The sequence below is a fragment of the Thalassophryne amazonica genome, chromosome 15, assembly GCF_902500255.1.
Source record: "Thalassophryne amazonica chromosome 15, fThaAma1.1, whole genome shotgun sequence".
In the NCBI taxonomy this organism is placed as follows: domain Eukaryota; kingdom Metazoa; phylum Chordata; class Actinopteri; order Batrachoidiformes; family Batrachoididae; genus Thalassophryne; species Thalassophryne amazonica.
The window spans coordinates 79,752,950-79,779,313 of record NC_047117.1 but is presented as its reverse complement, the minus strand read 5'-3'; the positions used below and the strand labels follow the sequence as shown (position 1 = coordinate 79,779,313).

Genomic DNA, 26,364 nt, shown 5'->3' with positions numbered 1-26,364 from the left:
TTGGTGATATTCTTTGTGTGATCTGGCACATAGGTCCCTTAGTGTTGAGAACTCCAGTTGTTGGAGATGGCTAAGGAGACACCCACATTACACCTGGCTCCAGAAGATAGATGGCTACTCTCCAGAGGTGGGGATGGCTTGGTTGTCTGCTGGAGTGCCAGAACCTGGGGAAGTTCTTTGGTGTGGTGGTCGGTAGAATCAAAAGACAGACAGTTTTGTTATGCTTCTCAGGCCCGTGCTTTCCTGAGTGGCTGCACATGAGATAATCATGAAAATAGATTCCACCAATGACAAAATTCCAAAATTTGTCCAATATTTTCATATAATTCAATATGATGCTTTCCATGGCAAAGGCTCAAAAAGAAGTACACACCTGGACACTTTTCCAACCTAGTATGTCCAGGCTTCTGTGATCATGCTGAAGCTGAAGTATGCACCCACTTTTAGAGTACTGTACATATTTTGAGGGGGCATTTTCAATGAAAAACAGAAATGCTGACAACAAATTTCCTTGCATATCACACACATAAATTTACTTAGGATGACAAATGCACATCCCTTCATCAGCGAACATGTCAGATTTGCTGTGATAAAAAGCTACAAGTAGGAGCATTAAAATAGAGCTCAACCAAACCCAATGCCTCACCGTGTTGGCCCAATGTGACAGTGCACACACACACAAGATACTGTTGCTATTCCATCAATCAATACAGTGGTGGGAAGTGCACCCTGGTTATTAATTGTTTGCCTGTGCACCGAAAAATATAATTAGTTTACTGAGATTGGGTTGCAGTCTCAGTGCTATATGTATACCTGTGTGTCAGCTGATCTATATATTCCACCAAGCACATCATTTTTTTCCCTTTCTGATCAATGTTTATTGCATAGTAGTAGATTTACTTTTGTACGACATAATATACCGCCATAGTTTCTACTTTTCTGTTTACACCTAATCTTGATAGTTTAAAAGGTCAAACATGCTCTCAGATTTGGTGATTTAAGTTCTACCATTAAGACTCTGGAGACTAGTAACAATTAAGGATTTAATCCATAGTAATAATGTTAGAACAGTCTTTGGTGGAGGTCCCAGTCATGATGGAGAAGGGATATGTTGACCTTGATTTCTGCCATCTGAAGAAGGCAGGAGTGGAACCTACCACAGGTGTCATACAGGACCAACTAGTGGCAGTGAAGTGGAGGAGGTAGCATTTCAGGCCAGCGACTGCAAGCAGCAGAGAGGTGAATGAGAAGTGACATTTTTAAATGAGGTATATGTTCTCTCTTTGTTGTGAGTTGATGACTAAAAGGGGGAGCAGCTGCTTTCTCTGCCAGACACAGCTGTTACTGATTTCTGAATCTGAGTGACAGCTTTGAAATCTGAATCTCCTTGGCAGAACCGACGCTGCATTTCCTACAACATCAGTTTTATCTCAACAGCGGTACAGCTTCTCTGACCCCTCAAATATGGTGCTGATGAGCAATGGAACATACAGGACCAAATTAAAACAGGCATTATGCATGTTTTACCACATTGTAGAAAGGCATGTGTGTGCCTAAGTGCATTTTCCCCATTAGTGCCTGCTTTAGTTTAATTGATATTTTCACTCAGGTTTGTTGTGTGTACAACCAGAATATACATGTGGAGTGAATCCTCCTTTGTAAGCCGTATGTGAGTATCACACCATTGAAATAGCAGGAAAACTATGTGGTTGACTTTAGATCAGGCCCAGTGCCAGAAAAAAAATATTAAGGGGGCGATGAGTTTATCACAGAGGGCGGGGTCCCCTCCCCCCAAAAAAAAGTGTGCACCGGAGGGTACCTGCCTCTGAGCGTGGGTAATGAATTGGGTGCGCTCCTAGAAAGCTCATGTATTTAAGCTACACCGTTGTAAGAGACTGACTGAGTAAGAGTAAAGAGTGATGACTATTTTTTAATTATTATTTGAACGTATATAGACGCTCGGTCAAGTGATCTCCTGCATACCACAAAACCAAATCAACAACTGATCTGAGAAACAACATGAGACAGTAGATTAACCCCACATACAGCCCTCCATCACAAGTGCAAACACAGTGCAATTGGGCATGACAGTCACACAACGGGTCAAAGATAAACCTTTCATGTAGATACACAGTGGTCCCTCGTTTATCGCGGGAGTTACATTCTAAAAATAGCCCGCAATAGGCGAAATCCGTGAAGTAGTCAGTGTTATTTTTTACAATTATTATAGACGTTTTAAGGCTGTAAAACCCCTCACTACACACTTTATACACTTTTATCAAACAGGCATTAACATTTTCTCACTTTTCTCTCGTGTGTAAACACTCTCAAAGTTCAAACCTTAGTAGAAAAATAAGACCAACCTGTTTTCAGGCCCAAACATTTGTTTGAGAAATAAAAATAGAATGTTTTCCTATAAATAATTATGATGGCTTTTAGAACTAACAAATTTAATTTAACGATCAACCTACGAGGTTGGACACATAAGAAATTATTAATAGTGACTGACCAGTATTTCACAGTTCCTCTGATCGCGCCTCTTCGTCCTGGCGCCGCGTCTTTTTCCACTGAGTCACACCTCGGTGCAGGTGTCTTTTTCCGAGTGAAGAACACAGTTATGGGTAGTTGTTGGCACGCTTTTTTCTTCTGGGCGTGAAGATTCTTATAAACAGACACGCAGAACACAATGCACGTGCTCTCCCTTCGCGGTGCCGCAACAGGTGTCCCGTCATCTCGACAGAACACCGGCCTGCTTGATGAGGACGCAGAGCACAATGCGCTGTTAAAAAAAAAAAAAAAAAAAAGCATGCAAAATTGGACTAAAATAATCCGTGAAATTGCGAGGCGCTATATTTTCCAGTATTTCTTTTTCTTTCTTTTTATTTTTATTTTTGATAACTCTCACATCCGAGGGGGTGAGGTTGATGAGGTGAGGGGGCGTCGCCCCCAAACACCCCCTCGTGGCGCCGGGTCTGCTTTAGATCAGATATTCGTGCAGAGCAGTCACTTCCTGCTGCCTCAAAACAGCACTGCACCAATACTGCACCGGACCACACCACCTTTTAAGGCCACCACACCCACGCAATTGCACTTACTATTTAAACAACATCAATTTTGCATCTGCTTCATTTCGAAACAACCTTTGATATTTGTGCTTCACACTGCTTTGCTGAGGATGGAATATACTGTAGGGCCTATTGCTTTCATATGATGAGTGTTTTGGCAGGTTTTTGTCTCTTTTTTTTTTGAAAGAAGAACTACACAACACCCACCAATGTCTGGCATACTTTGGCAGCGTTAATGCGACGTGTTTAATTTCAGATATATTTTTAGAACCGTGCCATTAAAGCTCTAATTCATAAGGAGAGAAGTATAGATACTCATCATATATTACCGTGAATGGTTGATTGCTAATGATAGCAGCAGTTGAACACTATGTCAGAATATCTCTTGATAATGCATAACAGCCCCCAGCCCTATCCCTCCACCCATCCACCCCCCTTCTTTTTTTTTTTTTTTTTTTTTTTGGAACTATTCAGCCTTAAGCTCACTCATCACTCTGACATCTTATAAAAGCAGCCGGTCTATGTAAAGCAGTCTGAACCAGTGGGGAAACATACATTTATCTTCCTAACAACCCTGACTTTTGTCCCTGTCTCTTTTTTTTGCTCCTGTGATCTCCACAGTTGTACAGCTCCGTTGACTTTGGAAGAAAATGGCAGCTCATCCATGAGCACGTGACACCAAACAGATTCTACTGGTGAGTCAACGTTTTCACATTTTCCTCTTCGGCAAAATTTTGTTTACAAGGCAGCGCGTGCATGTTCCACACAAATGCCCAAACCATACAGACAGCTGAGAACACAACATGTGTCCGCCCGGTGACGCTTCTGATAATTCTGCACTTTTTTTTTTTTAGCCACGATACGATCAGGCGGAGATTAATCCCCTCTTTGGGAATGCACTTTGCATTTGGCACCTGTGGGTGTGTCACATTCCATTTCATTCCTCCTGCGCGCCCGGCTCATATCAGCCATGTTGCACATGAACTCAGATTGAATATGTCTTCCTCAATGTTAGTGGCGGTAATCATTTTCTACAGTCACATGCAAACAGATAGCGTGTCCTGCATATCGTATGAGGAGCTCTGACTAGTAATGGATACAGGACGTCCCTGTCACTTCTCATCCCGTCACGTCCGCTGCTCACTCCCCTGCAGTGTACCTTCGATGTCTGAAAGTGCACAGTCATCACAAATGTAAGCCCAAATCTATTCCAGCTCATTGCCCCCCACAACTGAGGTTGGCCCAGAATTGCTCTTGGCTGTAACCGCCACAACTTGCATAAGTGTTAAGCTAATTCTACGCTATAGTCCTAAATCAGGTTCACAGTCCATCGGCTGGGTTGCCCTTCACTAGCCAACTCACACACCCCCAGCCCCCCTCCCCCCAGTCAGCACCATCTAAACACTGGATGGCTCTCCTGCAGCATTTAGGCAGCCCCCTAATTGATTCCATTTAGAAAACAGCCTCTCTAACCTCCAACGGTGTTATAATGCTCCAACAGGGCGGCTTGCATCCAACAGTGAAAATGAACACAAGAGCAATATTTAACCAAGCTCTGCACTGTAAACTGCATGGCTCAAAGTAATCATGCGCGTTGCTCCCCTTTATCGCACTCAGTGAGTGGATTTGTGTTTCTTTGTGTTGCTGCAAGGGAAGAAACTGTGGAGCTGATCCACAGTGGGCAATGAATCACTACCATTAAATTATTGATCCAAATGAGTTTGCAGTGTGCAGATGAGCAACACAAACACAGGCCACAAACTGTAAATAAAGACAGAGAAACGGTAAGACGGCTCCTAAAAAATGAAGTCAGAATGTCTCCACATCCAGTTGAATGGTTTATATTTTTAATGAATTGTTCCAGCTTGTTTTACATTATTTGGTAGTTTTAAAATTCCCTTTTAAACAGATTTTTAAAATGTATTTTAATTAGAACTGTTCATATATTTTAAATTCATATTTTTGTATTAATTAGTTAAGGGGACTTAAAAAAAAAAACATTCTTGAGATGTATTCACCTTGAATTTTCTTATTACAAAACATAAATATTATCATTTTGATGTATTGTGTCTAAAGATTGCAGATTTTACCACATTTCAACACATACATTTCTGCAAGAATAAGAAATTATTAATAACTTAGTTTTTGTTTTAGTCATATGTTCTTTTAATCAATCTCTGATAGTCAAAGTGTTCAGAAGTCTGTTTTGTAATTCACTGGCCGGGTGACATTTTGCTTAATATTTGTATGATACAATGTCTGTTTATTTATTTATTTTATTTTAATTTAACCTGTATTTATTAAGGTTAGTCCCATTGAGATTAAGACCTCTTTTGCAAGGGAGACCTGGACAATTATAAAGTTTGCAATTCACCTAACCTGCATGTCTTTAAATACTTTGATATACAAGAAATTAACAAAGGAAGCTGTCGTGTACACTGTATTTTCTTAATGAAACATTTTCAGTGATGAAACATAGAATAGGGTTTGAATTAGAGGAAGTGCATCCCCCACCCCAATGTTTTAGACAAGAGGTAAAACCAACAATTTACAGCTGTTCAAAACATTTACATGTATATTTTACTTGTAATGTTAGATATTACAATATATTTTGATTATTTATGCCAGATGGAATCTTGCAATATAATTTCTGACACCACCATCATGGGCCATAACCATTTCTTAACAATGGTTGTACATCTTGGCTGGTTGCCATCACAATGGCTGATTCAAATCTATGGTCTAGTGCGCGGCAGCAGACAGTGCCATAGTAACTTAACGTAAGAAGCTTTCTAGCTTGTTTCATGTACTTTGCTTTTGTAATGGATGCCAGCAGGAGTCGCTGTGCAGATGTAGTTAATAAACCTCACTCCCAACAGCTCAAAAGGATTCTCTGGTTACAAGGCTTCCATGTCAAGGATCGTGAGGTCGCGTTCCAAGGGGAGCGAATGGGCTGAGTTGTAACAACACAAGAGTGCAGCCGCTACCACTTTCTTTACTTCAAAGGTTCTGAATTAGATTGTATCAAATGTATCTGTCTGAATTCTAATCTGTGCTAGCTTCTAACTTTTGCCTGAAATTACAGTTTAACTAATGTTAGCTAGCTAAAGCTAAAATTTACCTTACATAACATTAGCTAACTAATAGTAGGTAAGGACCTCGGACTGTCTTTATACAAGTACTATTCACACTCTGACATAGAACATTGCTAAAGATATTAATTTGTAGTAGAGTCAATGTTCAACTGGCTCATAACTTAAAGTAATAATTTATTTGTATAGCAGTTTTCAAGTGATGTTTTAAAAATAGAAGAAAGAACAAATAAAACAATAACAGGAGGGAACGAGACTGTACTTGGAGAGTCTATACCTCTGCCCACAGCTGACCAGCCTTCCACCATATCAAAGAATGTTTTCATTCATTTCATAAAAAATACAGTTCCTTGATCCACAGCTTGATTCAGATCAACTTCAAAATGTAAACGCTTATTCTCGGCTCAGCTTTTCAAAAATGTTTGTAAAATCCAACCAGAAAAACAAAAATTCTAATTAAAACACATCCTCCTTGGTGGGTTCAATCAAATACAAAGTACACACAATAATGCAAATTTCAAAAGCACGACAGGTTGAAAAAGAACAAGTAAGAGATGGCCTTCAAAGTGAATTTGAAGTGTGTACTGAATTGGAGACTTTGAGATTGTCAGGCAGAAAGTTCTAAAGCTGGGAGGCTCTGACTGAAAATACTCATGCATCTGTTTTATTGAAGTTTGTGTTTGGGACCCCGGCGGAAGATCTCAGGTTGCTCTCTGCCTCACAAGGAATTAACATTTCAGAAATGTAGCTGGGAGCCTTGCCGTGCCATGTTTAACAGTAGAATTTTACAAGGAATCTAAAACTCACAGGAAGCCAGCGAAGGGAGGTGAGAAATAATGGAATGTATTCGTGTTTTCTAGCAGAAACCTTGTCAATGAACTGCAGCTAGAGTCAAAGTTTGGATAAAACCTGAATAGACAGAATTACGGTGCTAATCCAGTGGGGTAGGGGGATATAAATTTCTTTTTCAAGTTTTGATGTTTTCAGCTAAAGAAAATGTCACTGAGCTACTTTTGACGCTTGGACTTTGAATGACAAGTTGGAATTAAATATCAGCCACGCATTTGGTGCATGCTTCTGTAAGTTTGGTGATAAATGTCCAAAGTAAGCTACTACACAATAGGAGGGCCCAAAAGAAGAATTTTATATTTCAATTAGTTAAATTGTAGAAAGCACCGAGCCATCTAGGTGCTGACATCAGTGAGTTGTGATAAAATATAAGCTCTGTAACAAAATTGCCAGGTTTTAGGGAAATATACAGTAACCCATACAGGACAAAAAAAAAACAAAAAAAACATCTGGCTGTTCTGAATGCGGACAAAGATTTGGATGAAAGAGCACAGGAGCTCAATTTGAATATTTTCGATTATACTGATTTTGACATCGCTTTGTCATCGATATAGCTATGAAAAAATATTTTCAGTTTGTGGAAAATGTGTCCTAGTGGCAACATATTAATCAAATGGCCAAAGGATGCTACCAGTGGAAGAGGTAGATGTGGTGAAATCACTTCAAATTTTAACAGATTAATCAAGTTGAAACATAAATATATCTCATTTACATGACCTTAATTAGATTTTTAAAAAGTTAATGTGTTTTTAGCTGTTAAAGAATGGCTTTTGTAGTTTTGCTTGGTCTGCAGAGTGACACACTGTAAGCAGTTGTAAATGGATCAGAATTCTCCTACATGAACTTTTCCTTCCCTTGTCTTTGCCTCTGTGTTCTTTCCTCTTCACATCCCTTTGTATTTTTTATATTCTCTATACTGATGTATTTTAATGCCATCATTCTCTCCCAGGTCTGTTTCAGGCCTAGACAAGGAGTCAGATCTGGTCCACATGGAGGCTCACACATCTGATGGAAGTGAGTCTCTTTTGTACAAATGCCTTGCAGAAGCATTGACAGCCAGTATTAAACTGATCTGTATAGATATGAATTCCACCTGGATTGTCAAACACTTCCTTGTGGGGTTAAAAAATTCATAAAAAAAAAACTAAACTTGTGCTATCAATACATAAATGACAGCTCCATAACTCTGAATGGCATTACCACCAAAGTATTCAGTGAATAAAACCTACTGTAACAGGATGGACAAACATGAGATAAAGATCTTTTTCTTTCTTTCTTTCTTTCATTCTTTCTTTTTTTGGAGTATGAGAGCAAATCAAACCATTTAAGGCAGATTAAACTGATAACGCCAAAAATGTGGACTACAACCCAACTGATGGCCCGGTTGCACAGCATACAATGATTCCTGAACAGAGGGAAAACAACTAAAAAAAGTCACAAATCGTTGAGAAAAGGTGGAGGAATGAACTTTTGACTTTTCCCATCACAGAATAGTCTGTGAATCAAGAGTGCAAAAAGAACGAAAGAGGAACAGAGCGAAACTGAAGCCAATGTTTATCTCCATGCTTTAAACAAAACACGCCTGGAGCCACTGCTGGAGCAGTGTATGTCTGCGTCCTGCTCTGCGTTCCAGCTGCAAACAGAAGCTTGCGATCTGACCCATTGTGTAGATCTCTGCGCGTGTCAGTGGATCCACCAGCTCTGGTTCCTCGTCCAGAACAAAAGAGGGATCATCTCCTACTCATCAGAATCCTCACTATCAGGTTCAGACTGACGGCATGCTGCGTGCTCCGTCTTGCTCCAATTTAAAAAAAAAACAAAAAAAACACTGGTTTGCCGTGGTGGCTGTTATTTTGTGGTATTACATTACAAAGTCATATATTTATAACAGAAAACTGCCAAAAGGGGGAATAAATATAAGTGTAAAGATGATTGAATATATCAGAGCAGTAAATTGATCAGTCCGTGTGAATGCACATTGACTCCCCATGTGCGGTTGTTTCAATTAGCTGCAGCTGATCCACAACATGAATTCTGCCTTCCAGAACAGCTCTTATATAATCATCTGAATCATCTATCTACCTGTTGGCACATGTACAGAACGGCTGGATTGTAATTCCTACACTCATATTGTTATATTAAAAAAAAATAATAAGCGCACACAGGAGGTGATTGCTGCTGCTGCGTTTAAGTACCATTGGAAATTACACGACTTTTTTGTTGTTTCAAATTCAGCAGTTGCTTGTGGCAGGAGTGTGGTTTTCATTTTTTTTTTTTTTTTTTGGTAAAATAATTCATTATATCCACACAAAAAATTAATTCTGGCCTATATATGGTGCCTGAGCCCAATGATGCAGACCGCCCACCCAGATTAAAAAAAAAAAATCCAAGCAAACAGGCTGAGTTTGCCCTGTAGTTTCTGATGGTACATGAACGCAGCAGCAGTGCTTACAAACCGGCTTCTGCACTGTATGAAAACATTCAGCTGGTCCAACGAAGAAAACTAAACGCTAACATTACAAAAACTAAGCAAACAATAAAAAAATATCAAGAACTACAGCAAAACGAAATACAGACAAATTGAGGTTTTCAGCAGCATTCGTTCACATTTTTCGACAGTTTAAAGATCCTGACAAAACGCCAGCTGCAGGAACGAAGCTGTGCGAAGGTTAAATGATGCCAACGAAAGTCCAGATTTCTTCTTTCATTTGGGCTTCATTGCCGTTCGTTAAGTGCCGTGTGACCGGAGCCATGAGATCAAACACGCATGAATACATTTCTGTCACTTATCGTACACACTTGGTAAAAAGGCATTATGAACCCTACTGTGCCTCATATGTCTTGTGGCATGTCTCTGAAGCTTTTGCTGTGTTGGACCTGAAGATTTTACAGATTATATAGGATATAACTTGAATGGGTTCTCCTAGTTGTCCTAGGTCTCGATCTGGATTCTGAAATTGGATGATGATTGGAAGATGCAGCCCCTGTTTTGATATTTTGAGTTACACCTGTGAAGCTGTTGCTCCAGTTGAACTGAACCTTTTTGCACAGTGGGGTTCTCACTTTAGGTCAGTTACTCTTTGAGATCCCAGCTGAGATTTGCAGTCTTTAAATTTCTAACTTAGCTTCACTGTTGACAGTTTGGTCCATTTTCAAAATATTGACCATTTTTCACTGAATATTTTCCCCTAATTGCCTTTAACTATTTACACAAGGTGTCACCATGGCATTGTCCTTCTCTAACACTGATTGGATGTGGCTCAGAAATTGATTCAAACATTCGTACAATCTCTTTGGTGACTTCCTTACCACTGTTCTCTCTAATCTCATTGTATGTGTACAATGACAAATACACTACTATTCTATTCTATTCTATTCTATTCTATTCTATTCTATTCTATTGTACTGCTGTCAATGTATTTGTTCATGGAGTGGGAAAGGTATAAACCTAGCTGGTCTTTGGAGCTTTAGGGCATCTTATATTGTGATTTTGCACTGTATAAATGAACTGAATTGAATTAAAATACAAATTAGACTAAAAGATGGGAGTTTTCTTCACAAATAATTGTCTTTGAATCTAACTGTCATAGTAATTATTGGAATTGTAAGTATCAAATGCTGGGATGGGCGTTTTCAATCCTACATCTTGTTTAATTTTTGTTCTATAAAACGTCACCATATAAAGATGCCTTCAAGTTTTCACCATTTATGAATAGATTTCACACAACTGCATAAAAAAGTGCTTTCATGTTCTAAATATTTTCTGCCTGCTGCGTCTCTGACAGATGTGCAGTATGTGACATGCAGAGCTCAGATGTGCACAGAGCTAAACAGGAACTACCCGTTCTCTGGGTACATTGACATCAGCTCTCTGGTGGTTCAAGATGATTACATATTCATCCAGGTAGGTCTCTGAATACTCAGCCACCTTGACTATCATGACCATCCCAGTTTGGGCAGCCATAACATATACTTCTTGTTGGTGTATAGTTTTTATTTGAATGAGAAACTGCTTTATGGCACTACAATAGATACACACCTCCTATCAAGGAACCAGCTAGTTAGGACATATCAGACCAAGCCAACAAAAGTTTTATTTCTTACATGTTCATCATCAGGGCGGAGCAGAAAAAAAGAGAAAGAGAAAAAGAGCATGTGACCGAGCAAGGGCTCACACATGAGTCAACGTCGGTCGGGCTTTCTTGGAATGGCGAGAGCTGAAAGATAAAGAAGCGTAGAAAACAGATTGCGTGTGAAGGCTCCATTGAAAACAAATTCACATGGACAGCGGGGAAAAGGGGAAAGGGGAGGGCTGGCACTGAGATTTTAAGACAGTTTTGTGACATATGTACTCCAAGCTGTAGGGGCAGGTCCATAGAGAAGAATGTGACCAAAAAAGAAAAAGAAAAAGAAAGAAAACTGACCAGAGTTGAAAAGTTCCTCTTTAACACCTTCTAATTACACTTAGACACAATCCAGCTGCTTGGAACAGCAAGCAACCACAATCTGGCACCCAGGGGGCACCTCCAGTGGAGGAGGCTCTAATAGCATGTTTTTTTTAGCGTCTGAGGGAACCGGAGTGCCAGGAGGAAACCCACACAGGTACGGGGAGAACAAGCAAAATGCACACAGAACGGACATAGCCATGGGAAGAACCGAACCCTGGACCTTCTTGCTGTGAAACAATAGTGCTAACCTTTGATTATGCAAGACCTTTCACATATTTTATCACACCTTTTGTCAACAGCTCAAGCCCCCTCCACCCCGATCCACCACTGAGTCCACAACATTCATGGGTTTAGAGTATCCCAGAATCCTTTGCGTGCTGGGGAGGGAGGTTTGATAATGGCTTAGTTTAATGCTAACTTTAACATTGAAAATGCCATAGACATGCTAACACATTAGCATCTGTCCCATTTTTAGGTTAAAAATACATCTATCAACTGTTTCAGAAAACCATAACAGGTCGGTTTGCCAAAAAAAAAGGTAAATATTACTCACAGACATATGCTCTTTGGGGTTTTAGCGGGGAAAAATTAAGATAAAGCAAAATAAAACAAAGAACCAACTAAGCAGCAGATCGAAGCACTGCTTCATTGGTTCAAGGTTCAAAGCAAAGCCGTGCTGCAGAAACGATTATACAGACCCGCTGCAGGGTCTGTAATCAATGTAGAGAAATTATTATTTTCCTGACAAACACCTCCAAAAAGAACGGCCACTCTGAAGGGCCGATAAGTGAATCATTAAGCAAAAAGGCTATTGATCTCGATGGATCGAATTATTTCTTAAGGATACCCGAAAAGAACCGGTTCCTGACATGCAACCCTAACAGCAACATGTGTTTTTTTTTTTTTTTTGGTTGTTTTTTATAAAACTCGCATTAAAGACTCATGATTATCTTAGTTAAACACCTAAATACATATTTTGGTTGAACTCACCTCCATAATGACGCAATGTTGCAAACAAGTTGCTTGTTGCTTGTCCACTCCACCAGCCGCAAACGGTTGTTTACACTAACAATGAAATCTTGGCCTCCCCAGCAAGAATGTGATTACGTGCGAGATTTGACACCGTAAAGGCTTCAATAGAAATGAACCATCTGCCACCACTTCCTGGAGACCTAAATTTAGGAGTAGCAGTGGTGGTGGTAGTAGTAGTAGTAGTAGTAGTAGTAGTAGTAGTAGGAGGAGGACTAGAAAGATACCAACCTACCTGCATGGAAGCCTATCTTCCAGTAGCCTTACTGGCCTTGGCTTCAGATTAGACCAAAAAAGAGAGTTGTTCTCCAAAGATCCTTCAGTCCTGTTTGACCTCTCCAAAGTCTTTCAAGTAAACTCACAAGTACTCGGCCTAAACCTCCCTTTCAGTTGGAGCACCACAACATTTTAACACATATGCGTCATAGACGAAAGATCCTGAAAGGATGGAGAGGAAAAAAAAATCAATCATACCAATTCCTCTTAAAGTTCAAACCGCCTCTGGTTACCCTTCAATCGATCTCCTGCGCGTTCACTCAATTGCATGTGGGACTGTTCTGCAGTGTTCACTGCTAGCTGGCAATATTTCCTCTCAGAGCGTGTTTTCTCTCTTCAGAGCCTTTCACACCACTTACAAGATCAGTAAAAGCATCAGCTCTGTCATACAACATTAATGCCAATATTGCCTCTCGTCAACCGAAAACCACAAGCTTGATTTCCTCTAATGATGTTCTTACAGTCTTGCTGGTGAAACAAAAGCGTCTTATAATGCTGCAGTCTTAACCGCTCTGTGCACGTGTGTATAAAGTGCTTAGCAACAATGTCCGCGAGGCTAATGACAATCCTCCAGGACCTAAAGCCTCAGTGTTTTCTTTCAGCATAAGTTAACTAATGGCTTGTTTGTGAAGAGTCAAGACCATTAAAGATAGCTTTATTCCAGACAGGAGATGAGGTTCGGTTAGCAAACGTAAAGATTTCTCTTGACAAAGAGTAATGAGACTATTGATTGTTCTACATGATATTTACCAAAGCCTATCTTGAAACCGTCGGCTGCACTGGGCAGCTTTGTTTGAGTGCAAGTCAGGACTACAATAATAATGCTAAACTCAAAGAACCCCAAGAGAGCTTGTGTTGCCATACCTAAACCTCCAGGAAAACAAGGAGAGCGATAGATATGTGCTCTTACTCTCCATCATGACTGAATACAATCAGTATGATGTAGTGTCAAAGATACGTGAAGCCTTGGTTCAAGGTGTCCTCTGCTGAAGAGCTCCATCACAATAGTGGCATGAAATCTGAAAAGCAGTTTTTTTTTTTTTAGCTGAAACCACTCAAAAACAACAGATACTGCAACAGAAACACTTTCTGCATTATTTCACGCATCTAATTAAATCTGCATCCTATGTTTTAGGTTCCTACATCAGGACGAGCCACCTATTATGTCTCCTACAAAAGGGAGTCTTTCATACAAATCAAACTACCCAAATATTCCCTCCCGAAGGTAAGTAATAGTAATTGACCTTTCTGTCAAGGATTTTGACTACACTGCAAAAACCGATACTTATGAAAGTAAAAAAAAAAGACTTATTTAAAGAAAATTTGACTTAATTTTTTTCTAAATAGAAAAATAATCTTGTCAAGCATTTTTTTTCTTTACTTAAGAAAAAGAATCTTATTTTGGGAAAATGTATCTCACTTTTTTCTTAATAAGTTTTTCCAGCTAATATCAAGCTGTATTTAACTAGTAACAAGGAAAGGCAATGGATTTCAAATCATCCAAGCAAAGGAACAAGATTGTTTTCCTTATTTTTAAGACAGAGGCTAATCTTAAAATAAGAATTCTGTCTAGTTTTAAGGCACATTCTGATTGTTCAGTGCCTAGACATTTTGCTAGCTTTGGGAATTCTAACCAGGAAAATTGTTCTTACCCCATTGGCAGATTTTTGTTTTGCTTAATACAAGACAATTTGGCTAGATTTCAGGTTATTTGTCTTATTCTGAAAGGGACAGTTTTTGCAGTGTAGTTACATTCAGAGAAGGTAGAGAGTAGAGCAGTGGATGGAGTGCAGGTACATCAATGGGAAAGGTGCCAGCCTGCCAATGGGTAGACTTGGGTTTGAATCCTGTTCATGTGTCCTTGGACAAGACAATTAATTTGGATTGTCTCAGTCCATGGGAACCAGCTTTGGCAGGGAAAATAACCAGTGTCACACTGGTGTCACGTAGACTCTCATCTGCTGCACACTGAAGCACCAATGAGCCTAAGGACTATGGAGGTACAGATACTGACAAAGTCTAACCCTTTTGAAGATGAAAGCAAATTTTCAACAGCAGTAGTATCACATTCAAAGTAAGCCATCACTGGAGTACAGTGTCGCAGCAACCATTTATAGCACTGATTTCCTAACCAGCATGTTTTACTCTGTCACACCCCACCTCTTGTCATAATTCTTCTTAATGTCTCCCTGCTCTCTGATAGGATTTACACATTGTCAGCACTGATGAGAACCAGGTTTTCGCTGCTGTGCAGGAGTGGAACCAGAATGACACCTACAATCTCTACCTGTCTGACACCAGAGGGATCTACTTCACCCTTGCCATGGAAAATGTGAAGACCACCAGAGGCATCGGGGGCAGCCAGAATCTGGACCTGTATGAGGTAGGTAACTTATTCATCCCTCAAACATTATTATGGTTAATTATTACACCCCTACTCTATATGAGGTCTGTTAGAAAAGTATCCGACCTTTTTATTTTTTGCAAAAACCTGATGGATTTGAATCATGTGTGCTTGCATGAGCCAACCTTGAACCTTTGTTTTCTGGTAAGCAGCCTTTGTGTGAGGTGTGTGTCGTGCGCTCGGCGGATTTTCATTCCAAGGAAAAAGACGGAACGACTGGAGCAGCGCCACATCAAATTTTGCCAGAAACTGGCCGACAGCCAGGTGGAAACCATTCGGATGATTCAGACGGCTTTCGGTGACTTTTCAGTCGTGTGACTATCCGAGAAATTGTGGAAGAGTTGGGCATGTCACAGCATGTCCTGTGAGACTTCAACACGAAGGTGCTTTTGCTGAGCCATCAGCAGCAAACTGAATTTCACAGCCACTCTTTTCATGGCCAAATCTTCTGTCACAGTGGAATGTGCCGAAAAAGTGCTGATGTCCACCTCTTCCGCAATTTCTCGGACAGTCACACAACAGTCCCACATCACCACAGCGTTCACTTTGGAAATGATCTAGTCATTTCAGCATGTTGATGGCCGACCAGACCGTGGCTCGCTCTCCACCTTGTGCAGACGTCTTTAAACCGGTTGTACTGCTCCTTAATCTGTGTGATGCCCACAGGATCATCACCGATAGCCATCTTAATAATCCGAATGTTTTCCACCTGGCTGTCACCCAGTTTCTGGCAAAATTTGATGCGCTGCTGCTCCAGTCGTTCCGTCTTTTTCCTTGGAAGGAAAAAATGCTGAGCGCACGACACACAACTCACACAAAGGCTGCTTACCAGGAAATGATGCAATCGACAGGCGTGAAAAAGTTCACGCATGCGCCCGAAGGTTCAAGGTTTGCTCATGCAAGCACACGTGATTCAAATCCATCAGGTTTTTGAAAAAAATAAAAAGGTCCGATACTTTTCTAACAGACCTCGTACAAGGCGACTCAAACCACTTCTTTCAGTTCTACCAAGAAGGATCCTTTGTTAAATTGATTGACAGCTTGTCATAAGGTGATAGCACAAAATTACCTTAATATTGTGTTTTAAGGAGATTGAAATGAGACATAGGGAAGGAGCACAGTTGGCACAGTTGAGGACGGATCCCAGCAATTGCAAAAAGACCAAAAAGTTGTCCAAAAATGACCTGGTTGTAGCAGATGCATGGCTACCTCCGGGATGTGAGGATGGCCTGGTTGTGGGCCACATGCTGAGCACCAGTGCAACGCTGCATCCACCGCTCAGTGGAACACTCCCATGCTTGATTCCCTCACAGCATCACAACAGTTTTAATGTTGTGTCTAGGTGTGTGTAGGTTTTTAATTGCACAGTCCCTGTTTGGTGTGTGGTCGGGTCATGGCCCTTCAAAGGGTTTGTGTTGTTTGGAGAGGACCATTTTTCACTGTTTTTCCCCAAGTGGACTGTGATTTATGGTGATAAAACAAACAGATATCTGACCCAACAGTGATTTCTGCATGCTGTATAGTTGGGTTTGTTATCAGAGGATGCTGCGTGACAAGGTGTGGGTTGGCATATGCTACTTTAATTTGGTCACAGGATCACAAATCTGCACAGGCTGCCAAAACTGTAGTGAAATATGAGAATAAAAACAACAACCTGGAGCTGTATACTGGAAAGTTTTCAGCAAAGTACTCAGTGGGAACAGCATGATGTGGTACGGTGGCAGGTTCACAAAAAAAGAAAAAGAATAATACAAATAAGAGGAATGACAACACATGCTTAAAATCAGAGAGTTCTGAATGTGTTTAGCTGCATATTAAAAGAACATGAGTTACATGAATGTGCATGTGTGTGTCGTAACATTATAAATCTGTATGCAGAGTGTGGTAGATATAATGACGTGTGCGATGACATGATTGTGAGTTGCATCAGTGCCACATAGCCTTAAAACTACAGGCACAGCTCCCGAGCTACATAGGAGGCCCAAAGCCACAGCAACCCCACAGGGCACACAGGGTTCTGCTCAGAAAGAAGAGAATGGTAGGAGGTGAAGCAGCTGACCACTCCCCTTTCCCAAAAAGTTTAAGATATTTCCATGTAAAATGGCTCATTCAAACGTTATATATTGAAAGGCTTTTTAGATGTTCACTTCACATAATAATTGTTTAACTACACTTTTTTTAAATAGATCATTTCATGCAATCAAATGAAGCCACTTGCAATCTGTCATTTTTTTCCCCAGTACTCTGCAATTCAGTTAAATGGGCAGCTAAAAAGCAATATATATATATATATATATATATATATATATATATATATATATATATATATATTTGTGGCCATGGCTGGAGAGAGTTTGGGGGGGTAGGAGAAAATTTAGAATTTTTGTGTCTGTAGACAGCTTCTGGTGCCTTTTCAAAACAAAAATAAGAATGAATGTCAGCATAATTCATTTAAGAATTAAAATGTTACTGTATTGTTAATATTACTGAGCGTACTAAGGCTGTCATTTTTGCTTTTTTAGTTTCTACATGTTATTTAAATTTAACAGCTCCAACCACCCACCCCCCAGCCGCCCATCAAAATATCCTTGTGCCGCCCCTGGAAACTTGCATTCACACTTAGTTCTGGAGGTGGATGGATGAAATGGTTTTAAACATATTTCTGGACACTTTGAGCATCAAACATTTAAATGTAACCTAAACTAAAACAAGAGATTCATCAGAAAGGACAAAAATATAATTGCCATCACATATTTCACAAGAAGAAGGTCTAACGTTACCCACCCTCTGAGCAGCAGCAGCAGTCAGGAAAAACTCCCTTTTTTGGGGGGGGGGGTTTCTATTTTGCACACAGTAGCTTATAAATTTTGTATTACAGGTAGCAGTGCTGAGTTTTCCCGACAGCAGACTTATGTATTGTAACAGTAAAAACAGTAATCCTGTGGTTGGGGGAGGGTTGTTGCTGCCACTGCACCCCACTGTTAAGAACTTATTAGCACACCGGCTAGTTACTATGTTTGCATTAGCATTCAGAGCAGGAGAGTAGAAATCTCTCAGTGGTAAACTCAGTTTATCACTCGTGCGCTGGCAAGTGTGACTGAGAGAGTGAATGAAGTGAAATATTGGCCAGCAGCAGTGGCAGCACTGTGGTAATTAACAGTGTCATTACTTCCCCCCCACACAGTATGCAACGTGCACGAGACTCTGTGGGCGAAATTCCTATTACCATGCGGCAGCAGCGACAGCGTTCCACCGCACTGTGGTCGTTGATAAGGCGTCCTAATTGTATTTGTCACACGGTCACGGCTACGTTCTTGATCTGAGCCTAAACAAGAGATAGATGATACGCCGCTGTCTGTGATGAATCAGAGCCATTACGCAAGGGAAGATATATGTTATGGAAGTCAAGCCATTTATTGCTGTTCGACCCTGACAAACTACACTTCAGAGACCTAATGTTGCAGAGACGAGACGCAGTTTCAGGCAGCTACGGGGAGAAAGTTGTTTTGTTCTTTCACTTAGAACTTACGTCTCCTGTGCTCTCTTTGAATCCCCCTCTCGAAAATCAATTATGCTGTTTCCACAAAGTAAATTGCACAATTATCTTCTAAATTAGACGGATTATTTTATTGTCAATCATACTGGATAAGGGCAATTTCTGTAATCAAGAGCCTTTGTTGTGCAAACTATAGTCTGTTTACATCAGGGCTCATCATCACGCAGCAAATGCCTTTTCAGTCTGAGAGATGGTTTAGCGGGCGATTCTCCCGTAATTATAACTCTGACTGGCTTTGCACTGCCATGAAGTGTTCCATCAAAAACCATTTTCTCTGCCTCTCTCACCTCACTAGAAAAAGGTTTGAATGATTGAAGACATGAAGGGGATCATTGCCAGTCGAGGGTGTAACACGACCCAGTTGGCTATTATGATATGGCCTTTGCATGTTTGTGTTTTCCTGCAGGAACATTAAAACTATTCAACAAATGAGATGCAAAACATACTGCATCAAGCTCATTTGCTTTGAATTAAATGCAGTATTCACCAACGTCTCCTTAAGGCAGGGCTTGGAATGGCCATAACTAAAGGACAACAAGGGGCGTCAGAAGGTGCACAGGTCTCCTCCACGCCTGTCTGATGGTCAGAGCCAACATTTCATAGTTCCAACTGAATGGGCATTCAATCGAGTGCAAGTACTACCAAGGGTAAGGAGGGCCATTGGTATGTACCCCAACCATTCACCAGTCATCCTTCAAATGTTTCACCAACCCACAGACCCCTGATTATAATTTACTACCTCATCCAAGGAGACTGTGTGATGGTTGGACTATTAGCAGGATTTTATCTAATTAATGGCCAAGGACCAAGGAAGAACCCTGAAAATATTGGTCTGGATACAGATGAAGGGGTGTAGCATGGCTTGATCATGGGTTGATCATGAATCCCAATCTTGGTTCCCTGTAGCTCTTGATTGCTGATTACTTTGATGACGGTTACTTTGATCCTCATTGCAGGATCAGTGCAATCACTAAGCGAGATCTAAGTTCAATTATCAGGATAAAAGGCAGAGAAAATGATCAAAGATGAGTGATCAGGATCAAAGATCGAGGTGAGAGGTGAGTGACTGGGCTCAAAACTCAGCAGTAACTATCAAAGGTCAATTATTATTAGAAATCACTGTGAAACACTAGCAGTCAGAATCTGTTGTCAGAATACTCAGTAAAGGTAAGTGATCAGGATGAAGGAAGAGTGGTCAAGATCAATGATAAGGAACAAAGATGAATGATCAGGTTCAAACCTGGGTAATTACAATGTAATGGTCATTTTTCAGGTTCAAGGGTCAACAATTGCTATTGAAATCACTTTTGAAATTCAGCAATGCGATATATAGTTGACACTAATTATACAAGATCAGCTCAATGATCAAAATAACATGAATAATCAGGCTCAAACCTTAGCATTCATGATCAAAGGTAACTTTTCAGGACCAAAGTAAACAACCACCATCAAAATTGAGCAATCAGAATCACTAATTATCAGTGATCAATATCAAAGATGAGTGATGAGGCTCAAACCTTAGGAGTCAAGATCAAAGATCACTCTTTACTTGCCAAAGGTCAACAATAACTATCAAAGGTCAAATCAAAATCAAATCAAATCAATTTTATTTATATAGCGCCAAATCACAACAAACAGTTGCACCAAGGTGCTCTATATTGTAAGAAAAGAGAAAAAAACCCAACGGTCAAAACGACCCCCTATGAGCAAGCACTTGGCGACAGTGGGAAGGAAAAACTCCCTTTTAACAGGAAGAAACCTCCAGCAGAACCAGGCTCAGGGAGGGGCAGTCTTCTGCTGGGACTGGTTGGGGCTGAGGGGAGAGAATCAGGAAAAAGACATGCTGTGGAAGAGAGCAGAGATCAATCACTAATGATTAAATGCATAGTGGTGCATACAGAGCAAAAAGAGAAAGAAACACTCAGTGCATCATGGGAACCCCCCAGCAGTCTAAGTCTATAGTAGCATAACTAAGGGATGGTTCAGGGTCACCTGATCCAGCCCTAACTATAAGCTTTAGCAAAAAGGAAAGTTTTAAGCCTAATCTTAAAAGTAGAGAGGGTGTCTGTCTCCCTGATCCGAATTGGGAGCTGGTTCCACAGGAGAGGAGCCTGAAAGCTGAAGGCTCTGCCTCCCATTCTACTCTTACAAACCCTAGGAACTACAAGTAAGCCTGCAGTCTGAGAGCGAAGCACTCTATTGGGGTGATATGGTACTATGAGGTCCCTAAGATAAGATGGGACCTGATTATTCAAAACCTTATAAGTAAGAAGGAGAATTTTAAATTCTATTCTAGAATTAACAGGAAGCCAATGAAGAGAAGCCAATATGGGTGAGATATGCTCTCTCCTTCTAGTCCCCGTCAGTACTCTAGCTGCCGCATTTTGAATTAACTGAAGGCTTTTCAGGGAACTTTTAGGACAACCTGATAATAATGAATTACAATAGTCCAGCCTAGAGGACCAAAGGTCAGCAGTTACTATCAAAAGTCATAAACCAGAATCTATATTTGATGCTAATAATCAAAGATCTGTGATCAAGATCAAAGGTTGCTTTTCACGGCCAACGGTCAACAGTTAGCATCAAATTTCAGCAATCAGAATCTGTAATCTTTAACCAAGTTCTATAGCTGCACTGATTGCAGACTAGGTGACTGTGCACATTTCTGATTCAACACTTTCTGACTGTTGTCGATGTTAGTGATGGAATTTTGTGGTGCTTTGGATCAACATAAAGGGCAGCATTCATACACTCAACAAAAATATAACGCAACACTTTTGGTTTTGCTCCCATTTTGTATGAGATGAACTCAAAGATCTAAAACTTTTTCCACATACACAATATCACCATTCCCCTCAAATATTGTTCACAAACCAGTCTAAATCTGTGATAGTGAGCACTTCTCCTTTGCTGAGATAATCCATCCCACCTCACAGGTGTTCCATACCAAGATGCTGATTAGACACCATGATTAGTGCACAGGTGTGCCTTAGACTGCCCACAATAAAAGGCCACTCTGAAAGGTGCAGTTTTGTTTTATTGGGGGGCGGATACCAGTCAGTATCTGGTGTGACCACCATTTGCCTCATGCAGTGCAACACATCTCCTTCGCATCATCCGTGAAGAGAACACCTCTCCAACGTGCCAAATGCCAGCGAATGTGAGCATTTGCCCACTCAAGTCGGTGTTGCGTTTATATTTTTGTTGAGTATAATTAAAGGCAAGCCAGTTACCTAAAACACAATTAGGCACCAACACAGGCCTCTTAACATTAGCATACAAATAATGACTCACTTTCTTCTGTCACATTTAAACCCAAATCAGTCTATCACCAATGGTTTCCTGTTGAAACCGTGACTCTTTGTATGTTATAAGCTGTATACGCATGTAAACTAACATCAGAGTGGCTGTTCTCTACAGCTTCATTCACATTCCCGTCTCCTCAATTATTCCACTTTCCACCAGAAAGTTCCACTTTGTGACAAAACAAGTTGAGTAAAAAATGAATGATGTCCCCCACTGGGCACCTCAGACATCCATTAAGGGCTGCTAAATGCCATGGTCTGCACACCACCAGGAGGGAGCCATAAAAGTCCGCATCGAAATTTCAACATTTTATGGACATAAATTAACAGCATTCCCATTTTCAAAGTAGATATATGATGGACATCATAGCAGGGGCAGATAATAATATCCTACCAAATATGGAGGGAATCCACCAAATGGGTGCTGCCATCGTGGAAAAAAAGATGAAAAATTCATGATCATTAAAGAGCTCTGTGTATCTACATTTTAGGTTTGTGTTGAGTATTAAAATCAAACTAGATATGAAGAGAATCCACGGAACAGTCACTGAGATGTAGCTCTGGTCGGACAAACAGGCGTGCAGTTGGGATCATGCAGGACTTGGACAGTGACAGTCATTTTTCCTCTGTACACCAGCACAGCATAAAACATTCAACAGTTTGGACTTTTAGCCTTAAATCAAGATGAGTCCTCAAGCACAAACTAAATATAGGGATTATTTTCAATAAAAATGATCACTTTCACAGTCAGCTTTCTTCATAGAAGTCATGCGATGAATACGTGAACATTTCCAGGTCACAAAACATGCATTTGACTTATTTTGCTTCAATCATTAAACAATGCCAACAGTATGGTACTGTATGATAAATCTGTTAGTTCTCAAAAACTGACTGTGCAAGAAAGAGGTCTAGTGAGGGAAGCCACCAAAAACACCTATGGCAACTCTGAAGAAGATGAAGGCTTTTGTTGTTGTAATTGGAGAAACTGTGCAAAGTGTAGCTTCTTTCTGTTGCACCACCACTTATAGAGCTTCACGGTAGAGCAGCACTGAGACCTTAATTTTTTTACACACTTAAAATTTCCACTGTGGTTTACTAGAAAGCATGTGGGACACTCAATTTCATTTTTTTTCTTGGATACAATCTTCTGCAATATTTTTCATGTGTAGTGATGCTGGAGGAAATAGAGTATAAATCAGATGCAGTGATTATTAATTATCTTATAAATGGATAAACAACTCAAACAAAACAGGGTTAGTACTACCATTCAGTTTAGAGCAAGCTTAAACTGTCACATCCGCTTTAAAATAATAATAATAAAAAAATGGTTATTTAGGGTCTGCTCCTTTCTCTGCCTCTACATCAGGAGTTGGTCCCCAGGCGCCAGACTGTGGGTGACCGCAGCTCCTAGTGGTTGGATTGTGTCTAACTGTAATTAGGAAGGGTTGAAAGTAGACAACAAAAAAGTTTGTTGTAAGTATGTATATATGTGTTCAATGACAATAAAAGCCCTTCTTCGTATTGTTGGCTCTAGATTGGGGATTGAGGAAGTTGTCCCACACTCTTTGATCTGCTGACCAAACGTGATAAAATATGAGAAAGTTCTAACATAAAGATAGACTGAATGATGTGTGGTGCTGCCTGCGCAATTAGGTTTCTAGTGCTTAAAATAAAAAATTGTATATAAACAGTGAAGACTAAACAGACAGTATTTATGTAGTTTCTCAGATTGCCTTAGAATGCAGGAAATTGACTGTAGATTTTTTAAAAATTTCCAGGGAGACATGCTCCCAGACACCTCCTGATAGGAGTGTGTCTTAGGCACACTCAAGCACATCACAACCCCAACCCCCCACTAAATCTGCCCATGCTAATTTTTCCGAGTCACATAAAGACCCACATTTGCTTTGAGGCCCTCTCTGCTGGACCAGGGTGACTTTACCTCCCCCTCTCTTGGATCTCCACACCCTTGAAGCCCTGGACTGCACACTCTGTAAGCCCTTGCATTAAGTGCAGTGCATCTGGAAAGTATTCAGAGCATTTCACTTTTTCCACATTTTGTTATGTTACAGCCTTATTCCAAAATGAAGTAAATACATTTTTCCCCAAAATTCGACTCACAACACCCCATAATGACAACATTAAAAAAATGTTTCTTTTTACATTTTTGCATTTTAAAAAAAAATAAAAATTAAGAAATCGCATGTACATGAGTATTCACTCCCTTTGCTCAATACTTTGTTGGTGCACCTTTGGCAGCAATTACAGCCTCAAATTTTCTTGAATATGATGCCATAAGCTTGGTGCACCTATCTTTGGACAGTTTTGCCCATTCCTCTTTGTAGCACCTCTCAAGCTCCATCAGGTTGGTAATGGGAAGCGTCAGTGCACAGCCATTTTCAGATCTCTTCAGAGATGTTCAATCAGATTCAGGTCTGGGCTCTGGCTGGGCCACTCAAGGCCATTCACAGAGTTGTCCTGAAGCCACTCCTTTGATATCTTGGCTGTGTGCATAGGGTCATTGTCCTGCTGAAAGATGAACTGTCACCCCAGTCTGACATCAAGAGCGCTCTGTAGCAGGTTGTCATCCAGGATGTCTCTGTACATTGCTGCATTCATCTTTCCCTTAATCCTGACTAGTCTCCCAGTTCCTGCTGCTGAAAAACATCCCCACAGCATGATGCTGCCACCACAATGCGTCACTGTAGGGATGGTGCCTTGTTTCCTCCAAACATGACACCAAAGAGTTTTGATCTTTGTCTCATCAGACCAGAGAATTTGTTTCTCATGGTCTGAGGGTCCTTCAGGTGCCTTTTGGCAAACTCCAGACAGGCTGCCATGTGCCTTTTACTAAGAAGTGGCTCTCTCCACAGAGGAATGCTGGAGCTCTGACAGATCAGGTTCTTGGTCACATCCTTAACTAAGGGCCTTCTCCCCTTATCGTTCAGTTTATACAGGTGGCCAGCTCTAAGAAGAGTCTTGGTGGTTCCCAACATCATCCATTTATGGATGATGGAGACCACTGTGCTCACTAGAACCTTCAAAGCAGCAGAAATGTTTCTGTACCCTTAATACTTGTGCCTTGAGATAATCTTGTCTCAGAGGTCAACAATCAACTGTGGGTCCTTATATGTAGACAGGTGGGTGTCTTTCCAAATCATGTCCTATCATCTGAATTTACCCCAGGTGAACTCCAATTAAGGTCTAGAAACATCTCAAGGATGATCAGTGGAAACAGGATGCACCTGAGCTCAATTTTGAGCTTCATGGCAAAGGCTGTGAATACTGATGTATTTGTGTTTTTTTTTTTAACAAATTTGAAAAAATATAATTTTAAAAAGAAAAAGCCCTCTTTTTACATTGTCAATATGCGGTATTGTGTGTAGAATTTTGAGGGGGTAAAAATAATTTTCATCCATTTTGGGATAAGGCTATAACATTCAATTTCAATTTATTCAATTTCAATGTATTCATTTTATGTAGTGTCACCTCAAGGCACCTCACCCAAAACAATAAAAAACAAGATAAAATGAATTAAAAGATTAAAATACACAATAAAAGAGTAAAAAATAAATAAATAAATAAAAAAAATAGTAACACAATAGGGCAGCACGGTGGATTAGTGGTTAGCACTGTTGCCTCGCAGCGAGAAGGTCGTGGGTTCAATTCCCGTGGCCTTTCTGTGTGGAGTTTGCATGTTCTCCCCATGTTTGCGTGTTGTCCGTAGGTGTGTGTGTGGGTGTGTCTGTGTTTGTTTGTCTGTTTGTGGCCCTGCGACAGACTGGTGTCCTGTCCTGGGTGTACCCGCCTCGCGCTCTATGGCTGCTGGGATAGGCTCCAGCCCCCCGCAACCCTTAAATGGAAGATGAATGAATGAATGAATGAATAACACAATATGCTAGCCATAAGAAAGGAAAAATAAGTGTGTCTTAAGCCTGGACTTGAAAGTTTCTACAGAATCTGACTGTTTTATTGATGCAGGGAGATCATTCCACAGAACACGGGCACGATAAGAGAAAGCTCTGTGACCCACAGATTTTTTATTCACCCTAGGAACACAAAGTAATCCTGCGTCCTGCAAACACAAAGCCCGGGACAGGTATGTAGGGTTTAAATAGGTCAGCTAAATAGGGAGGTGCCAGCCTGTGAATAATTTTACAGGCTACTGTAGTAGCAGAACCTTAAAATCTGATCTCACAGAGACAGGAAGCCAGTGAAGAGAGCACAGACAGACGGACGGATGCAAAGTCTTCTCAATACCCGATGACAATATTTTTGCCTTGGATAAAAATGTGGACAAAGTAAGCGCTGTGAACACTTGCTAGATGCACTGTGTGAAC

At 40.5% G+C, this 26,364-nt stretch overlaps 1 protein-coding gene across 1 annotated transcript in view; it reads left to right on the top strand.

Annotated features, from left to right (window-relative positions):
- Positions 1–26,364, top strand: part of sorcs3 (sortilin related VPS10 domain containing receptor 3) — a 646,076-nt gene that overhangs the window by 447,063 nt on the left and 172,649 nt on the right. The window contains exons 5-9 of the mRNA XM_034187360.1: positions 3,687–3,760; positions 7,956–8,020; positions 10,792–10,910; positions 13,895–13,984; positions 14,963–15,142. Of these exons, the coding sequence (XP_034043251.1) occupies positions 3,687–3,760; positions 7,956–8,020; positions 10,792–10,910; positions 13,895–13,984; positions 14,963–15,142 (528 nt within the window). The remainder of the gene's footprint in view (positions 1–3,686; positions 3,761–7,955; positions 8,021–10,791; positions 10,911–13,894; positions 13,985–14,962; positions 15,143–26,364) is intronic.